Source organism: Microcaecilia unicolor, chromosome 1, assembly GCF_901765095.1.
Source record: "Microcaecilia unicolor chromosome 1, aMicUni1.1, whole genome shotgun sequence".
NCBI lineage: Eukaryota > Metazoa > Chordata > Amphibia > Gymnophiona > Siphonopidae > Microcaecilia > Microcaecilia unicolor.
The window spans coordinates 652,359,414-652,377,964 of record NC_044031.1 but is presented as its reverse complement, the minus strand read 5'-3'; the positions used below and the strand labels follow the sequence as shown (position 1 = coordinate 652,377,964).

Genomic DNA, 18,551 nt, shown 5'->3' with positions numbered 1-18,551 from the left:
TTTAAAACATCAGACCGAATTACACCATATTTTATTAAGTTACACTGGTTTCCTATTGAAGCCAGGGTGCTTTTTAAATTAGGTTGCTTACTATTCAAGATTATATAGGGTTTGATACCCCAATACATAATTTTTCTTGTTTGCTATTCAAAAATTACAACAATTTCACAATAGTCAAAATATATCTTTATTTTCCTTTCCTGGTTCTCGTGGGATCTTGTCGAAGAAATTGTTTACTTGTTTATTCGCATATCAGGCGGCTAATCTGTGGAGCTCTTTCCCTTTTAAAATAAGGCATATTTTTAGTTATGACACTTTTAAGAAAGAGTTGAAAACGTTTCTGTTTAGGAAATATATGATTGGGAAGCAATATATTGCAGTTATGTCAGTGATTCTGTGAATGTAAGACTCTTATTAATGAATAGTAAAAAAGGCCCGTTTCTGACACAAATGAAACGGGCGCTAGCAAGGTTTTCCTCGGAGTGTGTATGTTTGGGAGAGTGTATGTGAGAGTGACTGTGTGAGAGACAGAGTGAAAGTGTGAGTGTGTGTGTGTGAGAGAGAGTGAGTCTGGGTGTGAGTGTGTTTGTGAGAGAGTGTGTGTGTGAGAATGAGAGTGTGTGCAAGTGTGTATGTGAGACAATGTGTGAGAGTGTGTGTGTGTGTGCAAGACACAGATTCTCTGTGAGAGTGAGTGTATGAGACCAAGCGTGTGTGTGAGTGACTGTGTGGCACATAGAGAGTGAATGTGATACAGTGTGAGACAGAGTGTGTGAGAGTGAGAGTCAGAAAGACATTGTATATGAGAGAGAGAGTGTGAGCCCTGCCCTCCCAATCCATGCACATCTGTCCCCTGCCCCCTCCATTCATCCTTTTCCAGCAATTCCCCTCTCTCCCTGAGCCCTGCCCTCCCAATCCATGCCCATCCATGCTCCTCTGTCACCTGCCCCCTCCATTCATCCCTATCCAGCAATTCCCCTCTCTCCCTGAGCCCTGCCCTCCCAATCCATGTCCATCCATGCTCCTCTGTCCCCTGCCCCCTCCATTCATCCCTTTCCAGCAATTCCCCTCTCTCCCTGAGGCCTGCCCTCCCAATCCATGCTCATCCATGCTCCTCTGTCACCTGCCCCCTCCATTCATCCCTATTCAGCAATTCCCCTCTCTCCCTATGCCCTGCCCTGCAATCCATATCCATCCATGCCCATCTGTCCCCTCCATTCATCCCTATCCAGCAATTCCCCTCTCTCCCTGAGCCCTGCCCTCCCAATCCATGCCCATTCATGCTCCTCTGCCTCCTGCCCCTCCATTCTTCCCTTTCCAGCAATTCCCCTCTCTCCCTGAGCCCTGCCCTCCCAATCCATGCCCATCCATGCTCCTCTGTCCCCTGCCCCCTCCATTCTTCCTTTTCCTGCAATTCCCCTCTCTTCCTTCCATGACCCCCCCTCGCATCCATGCTCCTCTCTCTCCCATGTCCCAGCCTGGCCCGCCCTCTTCTTCTCCCCCCCCCCTTCGCATCAATGCTGTCGTTTTTCCCCTGCCCTTCTGCTCCCATTGTTTAACTTTACTGCCCACCCTCTTCTCTCCCCCCAACATCCCTTTTATTTTGTTTTTCTTTTTAAATTTACCTTCGTGGTGGCGGTTCCGGCAGCGCAGCGTCAGAGAAGGCAGCGTTCCCGATGCCTAGCCTTCCCTTCGCTTTGTTCCGCCTTCTTCTGACGTCATCATTGACGTTAGAAGAAGGCGGAACACAGCGAAGGGAAGGCTAGAGACGTCGGGAGCGCCGCCTCCTTCCCTGACGCTGCGCTGCCGGAACCGCCACCACGGAGGTAAATCTAATATACTAAAACGCACCGTGCGTGGGTGCGATCAGTTTGTTTGTTTTTTTTTCTGCCCTCGCAATCCGTTTTTTTTCCCCGCCCTCGACGTCATGACGTTTGACGCGAGGGCGGGGCAGAGACGGCTGGGTGGCTTCACACCACGAATCCACGAACCCTTCAGGAAGTGTTTGAGTGACTTCAGAACGTTGTCTTCAGAACGTTCACGGTGCGTTTTATTATATTAGATCTTGTTATTTACACCTGTCTTATTATTGTTACGTACTACGTCCATTTTGATCTGTAGTATAGCTACTCTTATGTTCTGTTCTCTGCCATGGCCATAGCCTGTTTGCTGCTTCCTCTCTTGCAGGGGATGGGATTCCTGTGGCACATTTAGTGAGACTTTGCCACTGCTGCCTTTTGTTTTTCAGCAAATGAACCTAAGTGTACAGATAGACAGACGGACCCTCATTAAGAAACACTCTTGCTCCATGCCTAGCAAAGCTGATCATGCAGTTTCCTGAAAAGGTCAGCAGGTGGCAGCATAACACCCTATGTAAAAAGTACAAATGTCCCTACTAAGGGATGCTCCAGATGCGTTCACTAACCCTTGTCTACTGCAGTTCATGTAACCTGCTTAGATAAGAATCTCCATTTCCCCACAGATATCATTTACAACCCCGTGAAAAACATTAAGGGAAGGAATTTTGGATTTAGCTCACATTCTTTTCAGTTGTAGTTCAATGTGAGTTACATTTTGGGTGCAGTAGGTATTGTCCTGTCCCTTGAGGGTTTACAATTATTTATTTTTATTTGTTACATTTGTACCCCACATTTTCCCACCTCTTTGTAGGTTCAATGTGGCTTACATAGTGCCGGAGAGCAGTTGCAGGCTCCGGTGTGTACAAATACAAAGGTGAAGTTGTGATAGGGTAAGGTTCATGTGGTTGGACCACATAGAGGAAACGTTCGACGGTGGGGTTCAGTGATGGCCATCACGAACTTCAGCGTTGTTGTGTTGCTGAGCTCAGCTAATTACGTTGGATCTGCGGGGTATGCTGGTAAATTTGTAACAACAGGCTCTTTCTCCGGATGGATGTAGCCAGCTCTGCAGTTGGAAGGGCCAGGGGTGGCCAACACTTGCCTCTCTCTCCTCCCTCCCTTCGTGCGGGCACGCTAGGCATACCTTTGCTGGCAGCCAATAAATGGTCTGCCACCACTCCCAATGTCTTGCTCTGAGCAGCATGCTGAAACTTCTCACACATGCTGGAGAAGTCCCAGCCTGCTGCTCAGAGCTGAAAACAAGGAGTGGGGAGCAGCAGCAGTCTATGTACTTGGCTGGCAGGGCTCAGCATCCCCACCAGCAAAGTAAAAGATAATTCAGCAGGGGGCCCAAGCCCACATTTTGGGAGCCAGTTGTTAAAGTAGCCATGGAGGGCTCTAACAACCGGCTCCCGAAATTCTTAAAAATTTCTTAAAACACTTCAGAAAGACACTTAAGACCCACCTGTTAAAAAAGGCATACCCCCAGTGGTGTGCTGGAGCAGGCTCTCACAGGCTCGCAAGAGCCTGTTGTTAAATTTTTAAGTGTCTTTCTGAAGTGTAGATGGTCGTACATATGGTTTTCAAGTTTTTTGGTAGTGCGTTCCATACTGGATGCGTAAGTTGATTTGTATTTGAGTCCTTTGCAGCTTGGGTAGTGTAGATTCAGGTACGCTCGTGTAGATACGGATGAGTTTCTGGCTGGTAGGTCGATTAGGTCTGTCATGTATTCCGGTGCTTCACCGTATATGATTTTGTGGACTATAGTACAGATTTTGAAGGCAATGCACTTTTTGATTGGGAGCAAAAGTACTTATAATAGAAATTGTAAACCGCATAGTCGCCTCAGGGATCACTTGTGGTATATCAAGCACTGAAAATAAATAAATAAATGGAGGATTATGTGACTTTCTCAAAATTACAAGGAGCCAGAGTGGGCGGCCCCAGCAATGCATGTGGATTAGAACAGTGGTATTAAGGGTATTTACCTTACAGGAGAGATGAAGTTGACAGGTTTCAGACGGTATTGAAGGCTGAACTTTGCACTAGCAGGAAGGAGTGAAACAGTGCACCTGGAGTGGGATTTGAACTCTGGCTTCCAGGCCACTGCTCAAACCCTAGGCTACTCTACTACTACTTATCATTTCTATAGCGCTACTAGACGTACGCAGCGCTGTACACTTGAACATGAAGAGACAGTCCCTGCTCGACAGAGCTTACAATCTAATTAGGACAAACAGGACAAACAAGAGATAAGGGAATATTAAGGTGAGGATGATACTCCTCCATTTGATGCTAGTTCAAATACAAATCCTAACAAATACTCTACTGCTCATTATTTGTTCAGTTATAGATGTTGTCACAAGCATTCTGGAATTGGTTTCAGAAGCAAAACAGTAAATTAAAATGATCTCATAAAAACCCAGAAGTCTGAATGACCCCTTTCCACTGAATCCAGGGAAGACTGGACACAGAACATGGCAACCATAATATTAACAGTTTATGAAATTAGCTCTTATATCAAGTAACATTACTGGTTTGTGAAAACCCCGGTGGGGGGGGGGGGGGGGGGGGGGGGGTAGGTAGCTCTGTGCTATTTCAATTTCAATTCAATTCAATTTAGGTCTTATATATTGCTAATATCTCCTTATTTAGGGTTCAGTGCGGTTTACAACATCAGTGGAACAATAGTAACAGATTTATAGGTATGACATTGGGTTCATTGCAGTTTACAACATCAAATGGAACAACCGTTACAGATTTGTAGGTAGGACATTGGATGAGTATATTCTTATGTATTTATTTGTAGCATTTGTATCCCACATTTTCCCACCTATTTGCAGGCTCAATGTGGCTTACATTTGCCGTAATGGCAATAGCTATTTCCGGACTACAACTATGCACATGGTTTTGCAATCAAGTGCGTACATACATGGTGGAAGAATGCATTGTGATCTTGTGTACATATTAGCACATCGTGTTGCGACGTCAGACTCCATCCGAAACTGGAAGGGATGCAGCTTTCAACAGCACGAGGAAGAAGAACCTTAAACAAGACCTCGGCTGGGCTGGCGGGGGTTGGGGTCCCCCGCCAGCTGAAGTAATATTTTTAAAGGCACCGGAAGCAGGAAGCGAACCTTGGCAGGGGTAGGTGACGGCGGTAGGCGGGGGAGGGTTGACGGCGGTAGGGGGGGAGGGTTGAATGCGGTAGGGGGGGTGGCTATAATGTGCCCCCTCACTCTAGCCCCTGCCCCCCCTACCGCCGAACCTCAGATACGCCCCTGTCTTAATGCCAGTGAATAGGGCATTGCAGTAGTCCAGGTGTGGTAGGATTAGCATTTGTACCGGTAAAGTGAAGGCTTTTTCATCAAAAGACTGCCCTGATTAGAGGAAACTGTCTCATTTTAAACACTGTTTTCTTCCAAAGTTGGTTGATGTGGGAGTCCAGGAAGACCCCAAGAACTCTGGCTTCTGATTCAACTGGGAAGGTGATGTTGTTGGGTAGTGTTACTGAGGTTGGGACCTCAACTCCTTGATTCCGGAACCACATGTGTGGCCATCGCTAGGGAGGTAAATGGACAATTGGGTGGAGTGGAGGTGTAGCCTACTGGTTAGTGCAGTCACCTAAGAGTAAGGGAAACAGTGTTCAATTCCCACTGCAGCCTCTTGTGACCCTGGGCAACTCACTTAACCCTCTATTGCCTCAGGTAGAAAAACTAAGATTGTGAGCCCACTAGGGACAGAGAAAGTACCTGCATATAATAAATGTAAACCTCTTGATTGTACCACAGAAAGACAGTATATCAAATCCACGACCATGACCCAGTTGTCATAGTCATCTTTCTTGTTTAAAGGTCATATTTGTCACTGGCCTCCTATTAAATACCAGTCAGATACCGGCACATTGCCAGGATTACTCTTAGCTGCCAGATAGCAAAGGCAGTGTAATCAATATGAGAGAGCAAAGGAAGAGCTTGCAAAAGGGAGACAGGTAGACTCGCCTGCCTTCAGAGAACAGCTACCTGCACCCATAAGAACTTAAGAATAGCCATACTGAGTCAGACATATGGTCCATCTAGCTCTGTTTAGAATAGTGGTCAATCTAGGTCAAAAGTACCTGGCAGAAACCCAAATAGTAACAAGATTCCATGCTACCAATCTCAGAGCAAGCAGTGGCTTGCCCTCAAAAGCAGACTATGGACTTTTCCTCCAGGAAACTGTCCAAACCTTTTTTAAACCCAGATACCCTAACCACTGATACCATATCCTCTGGCAACGAGTTCCTGAGCTTAACTCTTCTTTTAGTGAAAAAACATTTCTCCTTTTTGTTTTAAAAGTATTTCCATGTAACTTCATTGAGTGTCCCCTAGTCTTTGTACTTTTTGAAAGAGTGTAAAATTGATTCACTTCTACCTGTTTTACACCACAGGGATTTTGTAGACCTCAATCAAACCTCTTCTCAGCTGCCTCTTTTCCAAACTGAAGAGCCCTAACCTCTTTAGCCTTTTCTCATATGGGAGGAGTTCCATCCTCTTCATAATTTTGGTTGCTCTTTTAATGAATCTTTTCTAATTCCGCTATATCTTTTTTGAGATACGGCGACCAGAATTGAACGCAATACTCAGTGAGGTCGCACCATGGAGCAAGCAATATATAGGCATTATAGTATTCTTGGTCTTATATGCCATCCCTTCCCTAATAATTCCTAGCATCCTATTTGCTTTTTTGGTTGCTGCCACACACTGAGCTTAAGATTTCAGTGTATTGTCTACAATGATACCTAGATCTTTTCTTGAGTGCTGACTCCTAAGGTGGACCCTAGCATCAGGTAACTATGATTTGGATTATTTTTCCCAATGTGCATCACTTTGCATTTGTCCACACTAAATTTCTTCTGCCATTTAGATGCCAGTCTTCCAATTTTTTTTTCTGAGTCCACTTGTGTTTTGACAACTTTGAATAGTTTTGTGTCATCTGCAACTTTAATCATCTCACTTGTCGTTCCGATTTCCAGATCTATTATAAATACAATATGTTGAATGGCACCGGTCCCAGTACAGATCCCTGTGGCAGAAATATCTGTAACTGGTTATATGTGGAAATCTGAGCCACACCCTCCTCATCCTCCCATTCTGGACTTTAGTTCTGCTTGCTCAGAGTATGTGCACGCAGACCCACCCCCATCCTGTGTAACCACCCTCTGGTGATAAGTCCCTGTCCCCGAGTCACCTTTAGCCCTGCATATAATAATGACCTTGGTTAAAAGGCATAGAACAATAAAGACAGGAGTGGAGGAGTAGTGTAATGGTTAGATAAGTGGGTTCTAATCCCACTGTGGCTCCTTGTGATTTTGGGCAAGTCACTTAACCCTCCATTGCCTCAGGTACAATCTTAGATCGTGAGCCCTCTAGAGATAGGGAAATACCTGCATGTAACAAACCTTGAGCTATGCTGAAAAGGCATCAGCTAACTCCACGAAAAGCATTATTCTGTGTTCAGACATATCAAATCCACATCTAAGAAATTACTTATTTACAGATTCAAAGGCAAGAAAATACTACGGTGGAGATGTGAGCAGGCAGCATCCATTGTGTCTTATTCTACTCACAAGCTCCTGGCTGTGGAGTCACAGTACTAACCAGAGCCAGTAATACCACATCAAGTCCATGTCATGTTAAGAGATTGATCCAGACCTGGTTTATTTTGCACATTTAATATTTATCTTTAGTCAAATTTATTAACAGATGCACAGCACCAGATCGGTCTACAGCTAAGCTCCCAAATGCTAGAGCAAACATCTGGTGGACTGTGATACAGACAAAGAGATCATCCCAGTGAGAACATGCAGAATTAATTCATAAGCAACACAGGCAGGATGGGTAGAAAACCAGGAACAAGAGAAGGAAAAGAACATGAAAAATTAGAAGAGCAAGAAAAAGACACATTTTAAAATAAAAGCCCATAAGCCATTATTATGATGGACTGGGAAAATCCATTGCTTATTTCTAGGATAAGCTGCATAAAATTTTTTTTACGGTTCTGGGATCTTGCCAGGTACTTGTGACCTGGATTGGCCACTGTTGGAATCAGGATACTGGGTTTGATGGGCCTCAGGGTTGCCAGGTGTAAAATTTTTTTCCCACCCAAACCAGCCTAAATCCAGCCAAAAACCCGCCCAAACTCAAACCCCGCCCCTGACACCCCCACCCCGACACCCCCGCCGTCATCAACCCCGCCCCCGCCGTCATCGGCCCCCGCCTCCCCGTCATCGGTCCCGCCCAAAACGTCACTAACCCCGCCCCCCGCGGCCGAAAAAAACGCCTAAAAAACTGCCCAAAAGAAGCCCAAAAAACCGCAACCCGCCACGGGCAAAAATTTCCCGTGGCGGGTCGCGGAAAACCGCCCAATTGGGCGGTAAAACCGCCCACCTGGCAACACTGATGGGCCTTCAGTTTGTCCCAGTATGGCAACGCTTATGTCCTTATATGGTAGCATAGCCACAGGTGAACCCAGATTGGCTGGGGCCTACTCACTTTGAGCTAAGGCCTACCCAGCTCTGGTGTACCCTTATTGTAGCTTGTGTGGATCCTCAAGCCCCGCCAGCCAATGAATTCTTGTATCCCACTATTATCCAAAAACAAATTTTGGTTCAAAGTGGTGTACAATTTACATTTTGGTGGAATTACAATAGTGTTCTGCAATGTGGAGAGGGCATCTATAGTTCGTGTGGTTATTTATAGAGTGAAGAGATAATTTGAAGAGGAAAAGGTAATGGTAGCTTTTGTGTTCAGTTGTAGACTTTTCATACAGTTTATGAAGAGGTAGATTTGAAAGGAAGGTGACAATATCTTTGTGGTTAGTTGTAAAATGTTTTGAAAAGATAGGTTTTCATATCTTTTCTGAATTGGACATTTGCAAAGGTACCTCAAGTTCCTCCAGCACAGTGGAAGCAGCTTAAGTGAGCTGCCGGATGCTAGCACCTGGCACAAGATCAGTTTTTTGCATGCGTGAAAACTGAGCATGTGCTGGGTGCTGGCTTTGGGGGTGGCTCTCTAAACCTGCCACTGACTGAGCTGCGTTGGAGGGAATTGGGGTGTCTTCAGCTACCAGGGCTTGAGGATCCTCACAAGCTCAAGTATTTTACATTTGAGTTGGGGTCAATGTGTGGAGGGCAGGTGGTGGGGGGGGGGGGGGGAGGGAACTGCTCAAAGGACATTGTGCTCTCCCATTTTGGCAGTAGGCCATCCAAAATTTGGAGTCTAGTTATGCCACTGGGACTCCGGAATACCCTGTTTAGGCTTTCCTATTTTAACCAGTCCTGTGTGAAAAGCGCCAGCAACATTGGGGGCTGGGGCAATGGCTCACAGTCCCTAACTGTGAAGCACGGCTGGGTATCTTGAGGCTTATCTCTAAGAGGCAGATGCACCAAAGCTTAATGAGCCTTTAACGACCCTCCACGGAGGAAATTTTGAGCCGTTGCATGCATCAAAGGGCTTTTACCGAGGAAGCTAGCAGCTAACGAAAACGGAGTGCAGATGAGCAATTAGTGTAAAAACCCCATTGAAACGAGATGCACTAACCTTTTCCGATTGCCTTTACGCAGAAAAAAGGCAGGAAATCTAACGAGAGGTCTGGACCTCTCGTTAGGACAGTTCTGTGCCAGGAAAAATTGTAAAGTGAAAAAACAAACAAACTTTGAGCCAATCCCAGCGCATTAGCAGAGCTAAAAGCGCTGTGATTGGTCAAAAGGACGTTGCATTACATATGTCCAAAAGAGCTGTGTTTGAGCTTAAAGAAAACGTGTCATAAAACACATCAAATTAAAAAAATAAAAAAAGGATCGGAGGGGGCAAGGGCGCTCATCAGGAGCGTCCTGTATGGACGGCCATGCCCCCCCCCCGCTGCTCCCCACTGTCCGCCACTTCCCCCCCCCACGAAAAAGCGAAATTCTAGCAGCCCCGGTCCCCCTCCCTTCCTGTTCTTCTGTTTTGCAAAAACTAGCTCCGCCTCCCATCATTCCTCCGCCCCGTGCACCCCTCCGCTGCTCCCCACTTTCCACCACTTTCCCACCCACCACGAAAAAAGCAAAATTCTAGCAGCCCGGTCCCTCTCCCTTCCTGTTCTTGTGTTTTGCAAAGCTAACTCCGCCTCCCGTCATTCTTCCACCCCGTGCCCCGCCCCCGCTGCCCCCCTGAGGTCGACTACGCCGCTCCCCCCCTCCACCGAGACCCCCCCTCCCTATTACCAACCCGAGCAGCGCCTCTCACCTCTTTCTGAAGCGCTGCACGGGCAGGAAGATCTGTTGTGTTGGTCGCAGAGTCTCCATGACGTCTCTTCTTCCCTGGCCTAGGCCCTGCCTCCTTCTGACGTAAGAGGTGAGAGGCGCTGCTCGGGTCGGCAATAGGGAGGGGGGTCTCGGTGGAGGGGGGGGAGCAGCGTAGTCAACCTCAGGGGGGGCAGCGGGGGCGGGGCGGAAGAATGACGGGAGGCGGAGTTAGCTTTTGCAAAACAGAAGAACAAGAAGGGAGGGGGACTGGGGCTGCTAGAATTTTGCTTTTTCGTGGGGGGGGGGGGAGCGGCGGAAAGGGGGGGGCAGCGGGGGGGGGGGGGGGGGCAAGGATGCTCCGGACGAGCGCCCTTGCCCCCTCCTGATCCTTTGTTTTTGTATTTTGCTGACCGGGTAGCCATGTGTATGTGTTGTGGCTTTTTTTTTTTGTTTGTTTTGACGTTTGCAGCATGCGCAGAGCAGCCAGCAAAACGCTTGGCTGCTCTGCGCATGATTTAGGGGCCGATTACCGACATGTATTGTGATTGTTTGATACATTGTACATTTCAATACCGATCTCAGCATGTGTGACTTTTTTTTTTGGTGCATTCTTCGTTTTTTTAAAATCATTAGGGACTTTAACGATTTAGATTTTTTAACGTTTGGTTGATGCATCTGCCTCTAAGTACAGAAATCCAAACCTCTGCTAATCAAAAGAAAATACCAGGACTTGGAAGATCCCAACACGACTCTACGAATCGAGGGGAATATCTTCCTTTGGTGTAAGATAAAGACATTTCAATGCGCTAGAGCCTTTGTTCGATATGTTTTTATTATTTGTTTTCCTAAATTCTCTGTTGGATCCTTCCTGTTATTTGTGGCGTAGTAGAAAGTTAATTATAGAAGAAATGGTATCTGTTTTCTTTGTTTTTCTGATTGTTGTATCTTTATCCTATTTTTGTTGCAGAGTTTCTATTTGCTGATATAATAAATTGTAAATAGATAAAGAAAAAAAAAGAAAAAACAAACTACAGGATAACCCCCCCCCCCCCCCCCCCCCCGAAACTGTGTAGCCTAACTGAATCTAATTGAGCTGGAAGCCCGCAGGGATAGGAGGAAGCAACTGGGCCAATAAAAAGTGAGACTAGACCAACAAAGGAAACAGCACCTCATTTACTGTGAGAGAACTGATGTCCTATTTCCATCTGTCAACAGGCAAAAAAAAGCACAAAGGCCCTTCAAGAACAGGTTAGCGTCAAGATGTGACTTTATTAGAAGACCCCTGGTCTGTGTTTCAGCAACCTGCCTGCGTCAGGGGTCTTAGTAATAATTAATGAACATCTGCTAAGTGGAGAAACACCTGCTAAGTGGAGAAAACCAATCAGAATACTTTCAAAATTGAAGCTGTGTGTGTACAGAACGCATGCAGAAGAAAGGTGGGAGAGAGAGGATAAGGTGCAGATGTTTAAATACCTTTGTGGCACTAATGTACAGGAGGTGAACCTTTTTCAAACGAAGGAAAACTCTGGAATGAGAGAGCATAGGATGAAGTTAAGAGGCTAAAGGCTCAGGAGTAATATAAGGAAATGCTTTTTCACAGAAAGGGTGGTAGATGCGTGGAATAGCCTCCTGCTGGATTGTATGAATTTAAGAAAGCTTGGGACAGGCATGTGCGATCTCTTAGGGAAAGGATGAGATAGTGGTTACTGAGGATGGGCGGACTGGATGGGCCCTTATCTGCCATCATGCTTCTATGTTTCTATATGTGGCATCCAATGTGAAAATATGTGGTTTTGATTTTCTGGGCATCTAAATGGCATATGATGTTTAATGTGAGAAAATGCAAAGTGATGCACGTGTGAATTATAGTTATGTAATGCAATGTTCCATATTAGGAGTCACCGACCAGGAAGGGGATCTAGGCGTTATCGTTTATGATATGTTGAAACCCTCTGCTCAGTGTGCTGTGGCAGCTAAGAAAGCAAATAGAATGTTAGGTATTATTAGGAAAGGAATGGAAAACAAAAATGAGGATGTTATAACGCTTTTGAATCACTCCATGGTGCGAGCGCACCTCGAATACTGTGTTCAATTCTGGTCACTGCATCTCAAAAAAGGTATAGTGGAATTAGAAAAGATACAGAGTTGGGCAACAAAAATGATAAAGGAGATGGGACAACTTCCCTATGAGGAAAGACTAAAATGGCTAGGGCTCTTCAGCTTGGCGAAAAGACAACTGAGGGGAGATATGATAGAGGTCTATAAAATAATGAGTGGAGTGGAATGGGTAGACGTGAATTAATTGTTTACTCATTCCAAAAATATTAAGACTAGGGGGCACGCAATGAAGCTACAGAGTAGTAAATTTAAAATGAATTGGAGAAAATGTTTCTTCACTCAACGTGTAATTAAACTCTGGAATTCGTTGCCAAAGAATGTAGTAAAAGCAGTTAGCTTAGCAGTGTTTAAAAAAGGTTTGAATGGCTTCCTAAAGGTTAAAGTCCATAGACCATTATTAAAATAGACTTGGGGAAAATCCACTGCTTATTTCTAGGATAAGCAGCATAAAATGTATTGTACTGTTTTGGGATCTTGCCAGGTACTTATTACCTGGACTGGCAACTATGGGAAACAGGATGCTTGGCTTGATGGACCTTTGGTCTGTCCCAGTATGGCAATACTTATGTACTTATGTGTTTGTTCTTCTGACGGCACAAGCTGTCATGAACTGCTATAGTTTCATATTAGATGGCCCATCGTAGCAGATGTTCATTAATTATTACCAAGACCCCTGACGCAGGCAGGTTGCTGAAACACGGACCGTGTTGGGTCTTTTAATAAAGTCACATCTCAACACTAACCTGTTCTCGAAAGCCCTTTGTGCTTTTTTACCTGTTGGTTTATTCTGTTGTGCTCTGATTTCCTCTTTTATTGTTTGCTGTTTCCATCTGTCTGCAACAGGTTTGAGCTGCTGAGATGTACTGTCCACTTCCATGCCGTGTTACAGTCGATAAAAAAACATTCAGAGAAAACCAGGACTTGATCTAATTCAAACAATAACATGGATTTAGACTAGCAAAACCTACAGTGGAGGGCACTGGCTGAAAGCAAAAGATTATCATAAAATCAGGAAAATACAGTGAAACTGGTATATGGTATAGTGACATGTGCCATCTTCGCCCCCTAATCAGATGCCTCATAGCTGCCAACATTTCAAAATGGTTGGGGGTGCCAAACCCAAAACAAATGACCCCTCCCTGGACACAGTGAAAGAACTTGCTCAATACTGGGGGTGCTCAGCCCCCGTGAGGCACCCACAGCTGTACTTCTGGAATGATTACCTAGCACCTCCCCCCCCCCCCCCCCCCCCCCGCAGAACTGTGCTTATTTCTGTGTGACTGCTCTGTGTGCCCCCATAGGTCCTGATGGAATTAAAGAAAGAGTTCCAGACTTACCTCGCACAGGAAAATAGGTGATAACATAGCCAGACACTGCAAAAAGAAAAAAAGCAGACAAATTGGAAATAAGAACATCAGAACCTAAGATTTCCAAACTGGGTCAGGCCACAGGTCCATCATGCACAGAATCCTGTCTCCAACAAAGGCCAATCTGAGACCATAGGAAGAATATCCCAAAGAAAGGCTGCCTTCCTTGAGCTTCACTCCAGGGATAATTTGGTGGCTTTTCCAAATCTAGCTGGCTAATAATTGTGTATGGGCTTTTCTTCCAGCTCTCCCAGATGCCTTGACCACCAAATTTCTTTGAAATTGGTATGAAAGAGATTTCCATGCATCGCATCCATTTTATGTGCATCTACCTCTAATGGCCTATATGGGTTACATCTAGGCAGGCTGTTTCCAGCATATCATAGTAACATAGTAGATGACGGCAGAAAAAGACCTGCACGGTCCACCCAGTCTGCCCAACAAGATAAACTCACGTGTCATTTTTTGTGTATACCTTACCTTGATTTGTACCTGTCTTTTTCAGGGCACAGACCGTATAAGTCTGCCCAGCACTATCCCCACCTCCCAACCACCTGCCCCGCCTCCCACCACTGGCTCTGGCACAGACCGTATAAGTCTGCCCAGCACTATCCCCACCTCCCACCGCCGGCTAAGCTTCTGGGGATCCCTTCCTTCTGAGGAGGATTCCTTTATGTTTATCCCACGCATTTTTGAATTCCGTTACCGTTTTCCTCTCCACCACCTCCCGCGGGAGGGCATTCCAAGCATCCACCACTCTCTCCGTGAAAAAATACTTCCTGACATTTTTCTTGAGTCTGCCCCCCTTCAATCTCATTTCATGTCCTCTCGTTCTACCGCCTTCCCCTCTCCGGGAAAGGTTCGTTTGCAGATTAATACCTTTCAAATATTTGAATGTCTTCAAACCCAGCAATAAAAGAGCCAGTAATTTGCTGAATGCTGATTCAAGGTGGGATAAGGGCTGTAAATAGTGTTTTTCTCATTTCTTTCTGGACTATTTTACTTCTGCCTGGGGTATGCTGTTTATTTAGGGAACCCTGGAACACTTCTGAGGAACTTTTAGCCACTGAACAGTCTCTGTCCCATCCACTTGTTTTTGATAACCTAAACCTGGGGCTGATGTGTTGCCCACGCTGGGGGAGGAAAGCTACAGACAGTCCCAATACGTTTTCTTATAAGATCAATTTGCCTGTAGGTTTCTAAGCTAAAACAGGAGAATGCTAAGTACAGTCGACCTTTGATTCAGTGGACTAATAGAGGGGGAGAAGGTGTCTATAATTGCCGATTGTCTGCAGTTTCCATGTGAATGCCTCAGTCCTTTATATTGTAAGCTCTTCTGAGCAGGGACCGTCCTTAATTGTTAATTTGTACAGCGCTGCGTAACCCTAGTAGCGCTCTATAAATGTTAAGTAGAAGTAGTAGTAGTTCAGTGTTAAAGAGTACAAGAAGAACATGAAGGACTGTTTGACAGTAGAAACTGCAGTGTTTAGGCAGGGAATGTGTTGGGTATTTATTTTGTCCCCAACTTGCACTAATCAGACTGTGTGTGTCAGAAGGGGCTGCACTATGTTGGGCACACCCACACAGGGACACCCTTAAATGCAGCATGACACCAGAGGGAACAGCAACACACATAGGTGCAACCATGAAAGAGTTATATGCAGAACATAACATAGTAACATAGTAGATGACGGCAGAAAAAGACCTGCACGGTCCATCCAGTCTGCCCAACAAGATAACTCATATGTGCTACTTTTTGTGTATACCCTACTTTGATTTGTACCTGTGCTCTTCAGGGCACAGACCGTATAAGTCTGCCCAGCACTATCCCCGCCTCCCAACTACCGGCTCTGGCACAGACCGTATAAGTCTGCCCAGCACTATCCCTGCCTCCCACCACCGGCTCTGGCACAGACCGTATAAGTCTGCCCAGCACTATCCCTGCCTCCCAACCACCAGCCTGAAAACAAGGAACACACGTAAACATACACACACTCTCACATATATATATTATATATATATACAGTCGACCCTCAATACAACGGATTCTGATTTAACGAATTTCTGAAACAATGGACTAAAAACCTACATCATTTTAGCATTTAGTTTACATTACTTTTTATGTTTAAATCACATACACACATTAATTCTATCATATATATACTGATTTATTGGATTTTCTTATGATTTTTGTATTTATTAACATTATTGAGATGCCCCCTGGAAACTACAGACAATCAAGAATTAAACACACTTTTGACCCCGCCCCCTATTAGTCTGCAGACACAACTGTACTGAGCACAGGGCACTGTTGGAAGAAACAGCACACAAACATCTATATATATAAAAGGCACCACTGAAGCCTCATATATATAAAAGGCACCACTGAAGCCTCCAGCCGGAAGTGTGAAGCGCCAGAGATATCCGGTTTCCCCATGAGTGAAGGAAAATCAGAGGGGGGAGGGGTGGAGAGAGATGCCCTCACTCTCTCTGTAACACAAACACAGAACAGCAGGAAACTTAACACTGAAGGACTGGACTCTGAGGGGGAAGGGGAGGGGGCAGGGACACACACACTCCCACATGCACTCTCTGAAGAAAACCTTGCTAGCCCCCGTTTCATTTGCATCAGAAACGGGGCTTTTTTACTAGTATCTAATAACCTACGGCAGCTCTGATTAGAGCACACTGTATGTATCAGGGGTTCATGGGACAAACTCAGCCACTCAGGTTTTCAGGATACCCACAATAAGAAAGATTTGCATGCATTGCTTCAATTGTATGCAAATCTATTTCATGCATATTCATTACAGCTATCCTGAAAATGTGAGTGGTTGGGGGGCAGCACAAGGCCTGGACTGAGAATCCCTGGTACATATGCATAAACACAGGTGTGCACACAGCATATTAATGGCATCCACGTATATGCACACATATGAACTGCACAGACGTACACAAAACCTAGACACTAATGAAAGCAGCACACATACATTCACATGCATGTAGAGCACAGACATACAGGCTAGATCAGTGCTGATAGCATACAAACATTTACATGCATGCAGAGCACAAACACATACATTCACACACATGTACAGCACAGATATGTAGACAGCATAGCGTCTGTTCACGCTTTCCAAAAATACTAGGACTAGGGGGCATGCGATGAAACTACAATGTAGTAAATTTAAAACAAATCTGAGAAAACTTTTCTTCACCCAACACATAATTAAACTCTGGAATCCGTTGCCGGAGAACGTGGTGAAGGCGGTTAGCTTAGCAGAGTTTAAAAGGGGTTAGACGGTGGACTTGGGAAAAATCCACAATTCCAGGAATAACATGTACGTTTGGGAAGCTTGCCAGGTGCCCTTGGCCTGGATTGGCCGCTGCCGTGCACAGGATGCTGGGCTCTATGGACCCTTGGTCGTTTCCCAGTGTGGCATTACTTATGTACTTATGAAAGTAGCACACGTACATTCAACATACATGTAGAGCACAGACATATACACTGTCTAGATCAGTGCTGAAATTAGCACACATATATTCACATGTATGCAGTTCAGGTTTCAGGTTTATTAAAAACTTGCTATCCCGCATAGAAATAAAATATATCTATGAGGCTTACAGGCTAATTATAGGAGAAACAGAATGGGAAACAAGAGGTGGAAAGGATAGCTAGTAAAGGGAGAAATTGACTCCATTATTGAGAGATAAAGGGTATAATAGACAAGGGAAGGATAAATCCTCGTGTGTTGAATAGGTGTCTTCAAAAAGAAACATTTTAAGGTCTGTTTTAAACTTTGTCAAAATTGCCTGTGTTACGAGATAAAGGGGCAGAGAATTCCATAGGGTGGGGGCCAACCACTGAAAAAAAAAAATCAAGTCTCTGTAGTGTCATACCGAATGTGGTGCTGAAAAGATTGTGGCACTAGCAAATGTTGCTGAGATGAACAGAAAACAGGTTGGGGAGTATATGGTGTCAGGAACCGTGCTAAATAAGAGGGAATACCAGAGAATTAAATTTTGAACACCAGCAAAAGAATTATAAGTGATCCTATGTGTAACCGAGAGCTAATGTGCAGCCTTGAGAAGTGGTGCAACATGAAAACACTTCTTTTGAGCCTGTAATTAATTTTATGGAAGTATTTCGGATCAACTGCATGTGACGCAGATCTTCTTCCTGCAGCCCGTTACATATCAGAGCACAGACATATACACACACACAGCCTACACCACTGATTGAAAGTAGCACATATGCATTCACACGCATGTACAACACAGATACACATGGTCTAGATCAGTGCAAAAAGTAGAACACATACATTGACGTGCATGCAGAGCACTGATGTACACAGCCTAGAGCCAGAACTGAAACATGGGACGCACATAACACCGACACTTACTTCTTCGTGCTGGAGGTTGTGTTTCAGTGTGAAGCTGGATGTCGTCGTCACGCCCTTTTGCTGTTTCTCTGGTGCTGTCAGTATTTCTGCTGTAGCCGGCCCGCAGAGGGAGTTTTATCTGCCTGCTGTTTCTGCCACATCAGCATGAGTTAGGGTCGTTTACCAGGAAGAGAAAGGTTTTTTTTTTTAAAGTTCATGTGGCTCAGGGCCTAGGAGAGAGAGAGAGATTGATTGGGGCCCTGAAGAGAACAAAAGGGATAAAGGAGGAAAGAAAGGAGGGAGGTGAAGAGGCAGGGACTATGTGAAAACTGATCCATTTACCTCTGTAGCAGGAAACCCTACTCCTGAAGTACTCTCATCTACTTTACACACCTGTAACAAGGCAGAGTGCCACAGGTGCATGTAGCTAGGGTTACCTCTTTTTGGATATCTTCAGATATGTCCTACTGGATTTGTAATTTTTAGGGAAGTGTGGTAGCCGTGTTAGTCCACTCTTAAGGTTATCAATAGAAATCAAACAAAATAAAACATGGAAAAG

General features: G+C 45.1%; 1 protein-coding gene across 1 annotated transcript in view; it reads right to left on the bottom strand.

Annotated features, from left to right (window-relative positions):
- The window catches only part of LOC115456755 (glutathione S-transferase P 1-like), a 46,838-nt gene extending 28,583 nt beyond the window's left edge, over positions 1 to 18,255 (bottom strand). The window contains exons 1-2 of the mRNA XM_030186031.1: positions 18,014 to 18,255; positions 13,581 to 13,616 (exon numbers count right to left, since the gene is read on the bottom strand). Of these exons, the coding sequence (XP_030041891.1) occupies positions 13,581 to 13,616; position 18,014 (37 nt within the window). The 5' untranslated portion in view covers positions 18,015 to 18,255. The remainder of the gene's footprint in view (positions 1 to 13,580; positions 13,617 to 18,013) is intronic.
- Between the last annotated feature and the right edge of the window lie 296 nt (positions 18,256 to 18,551).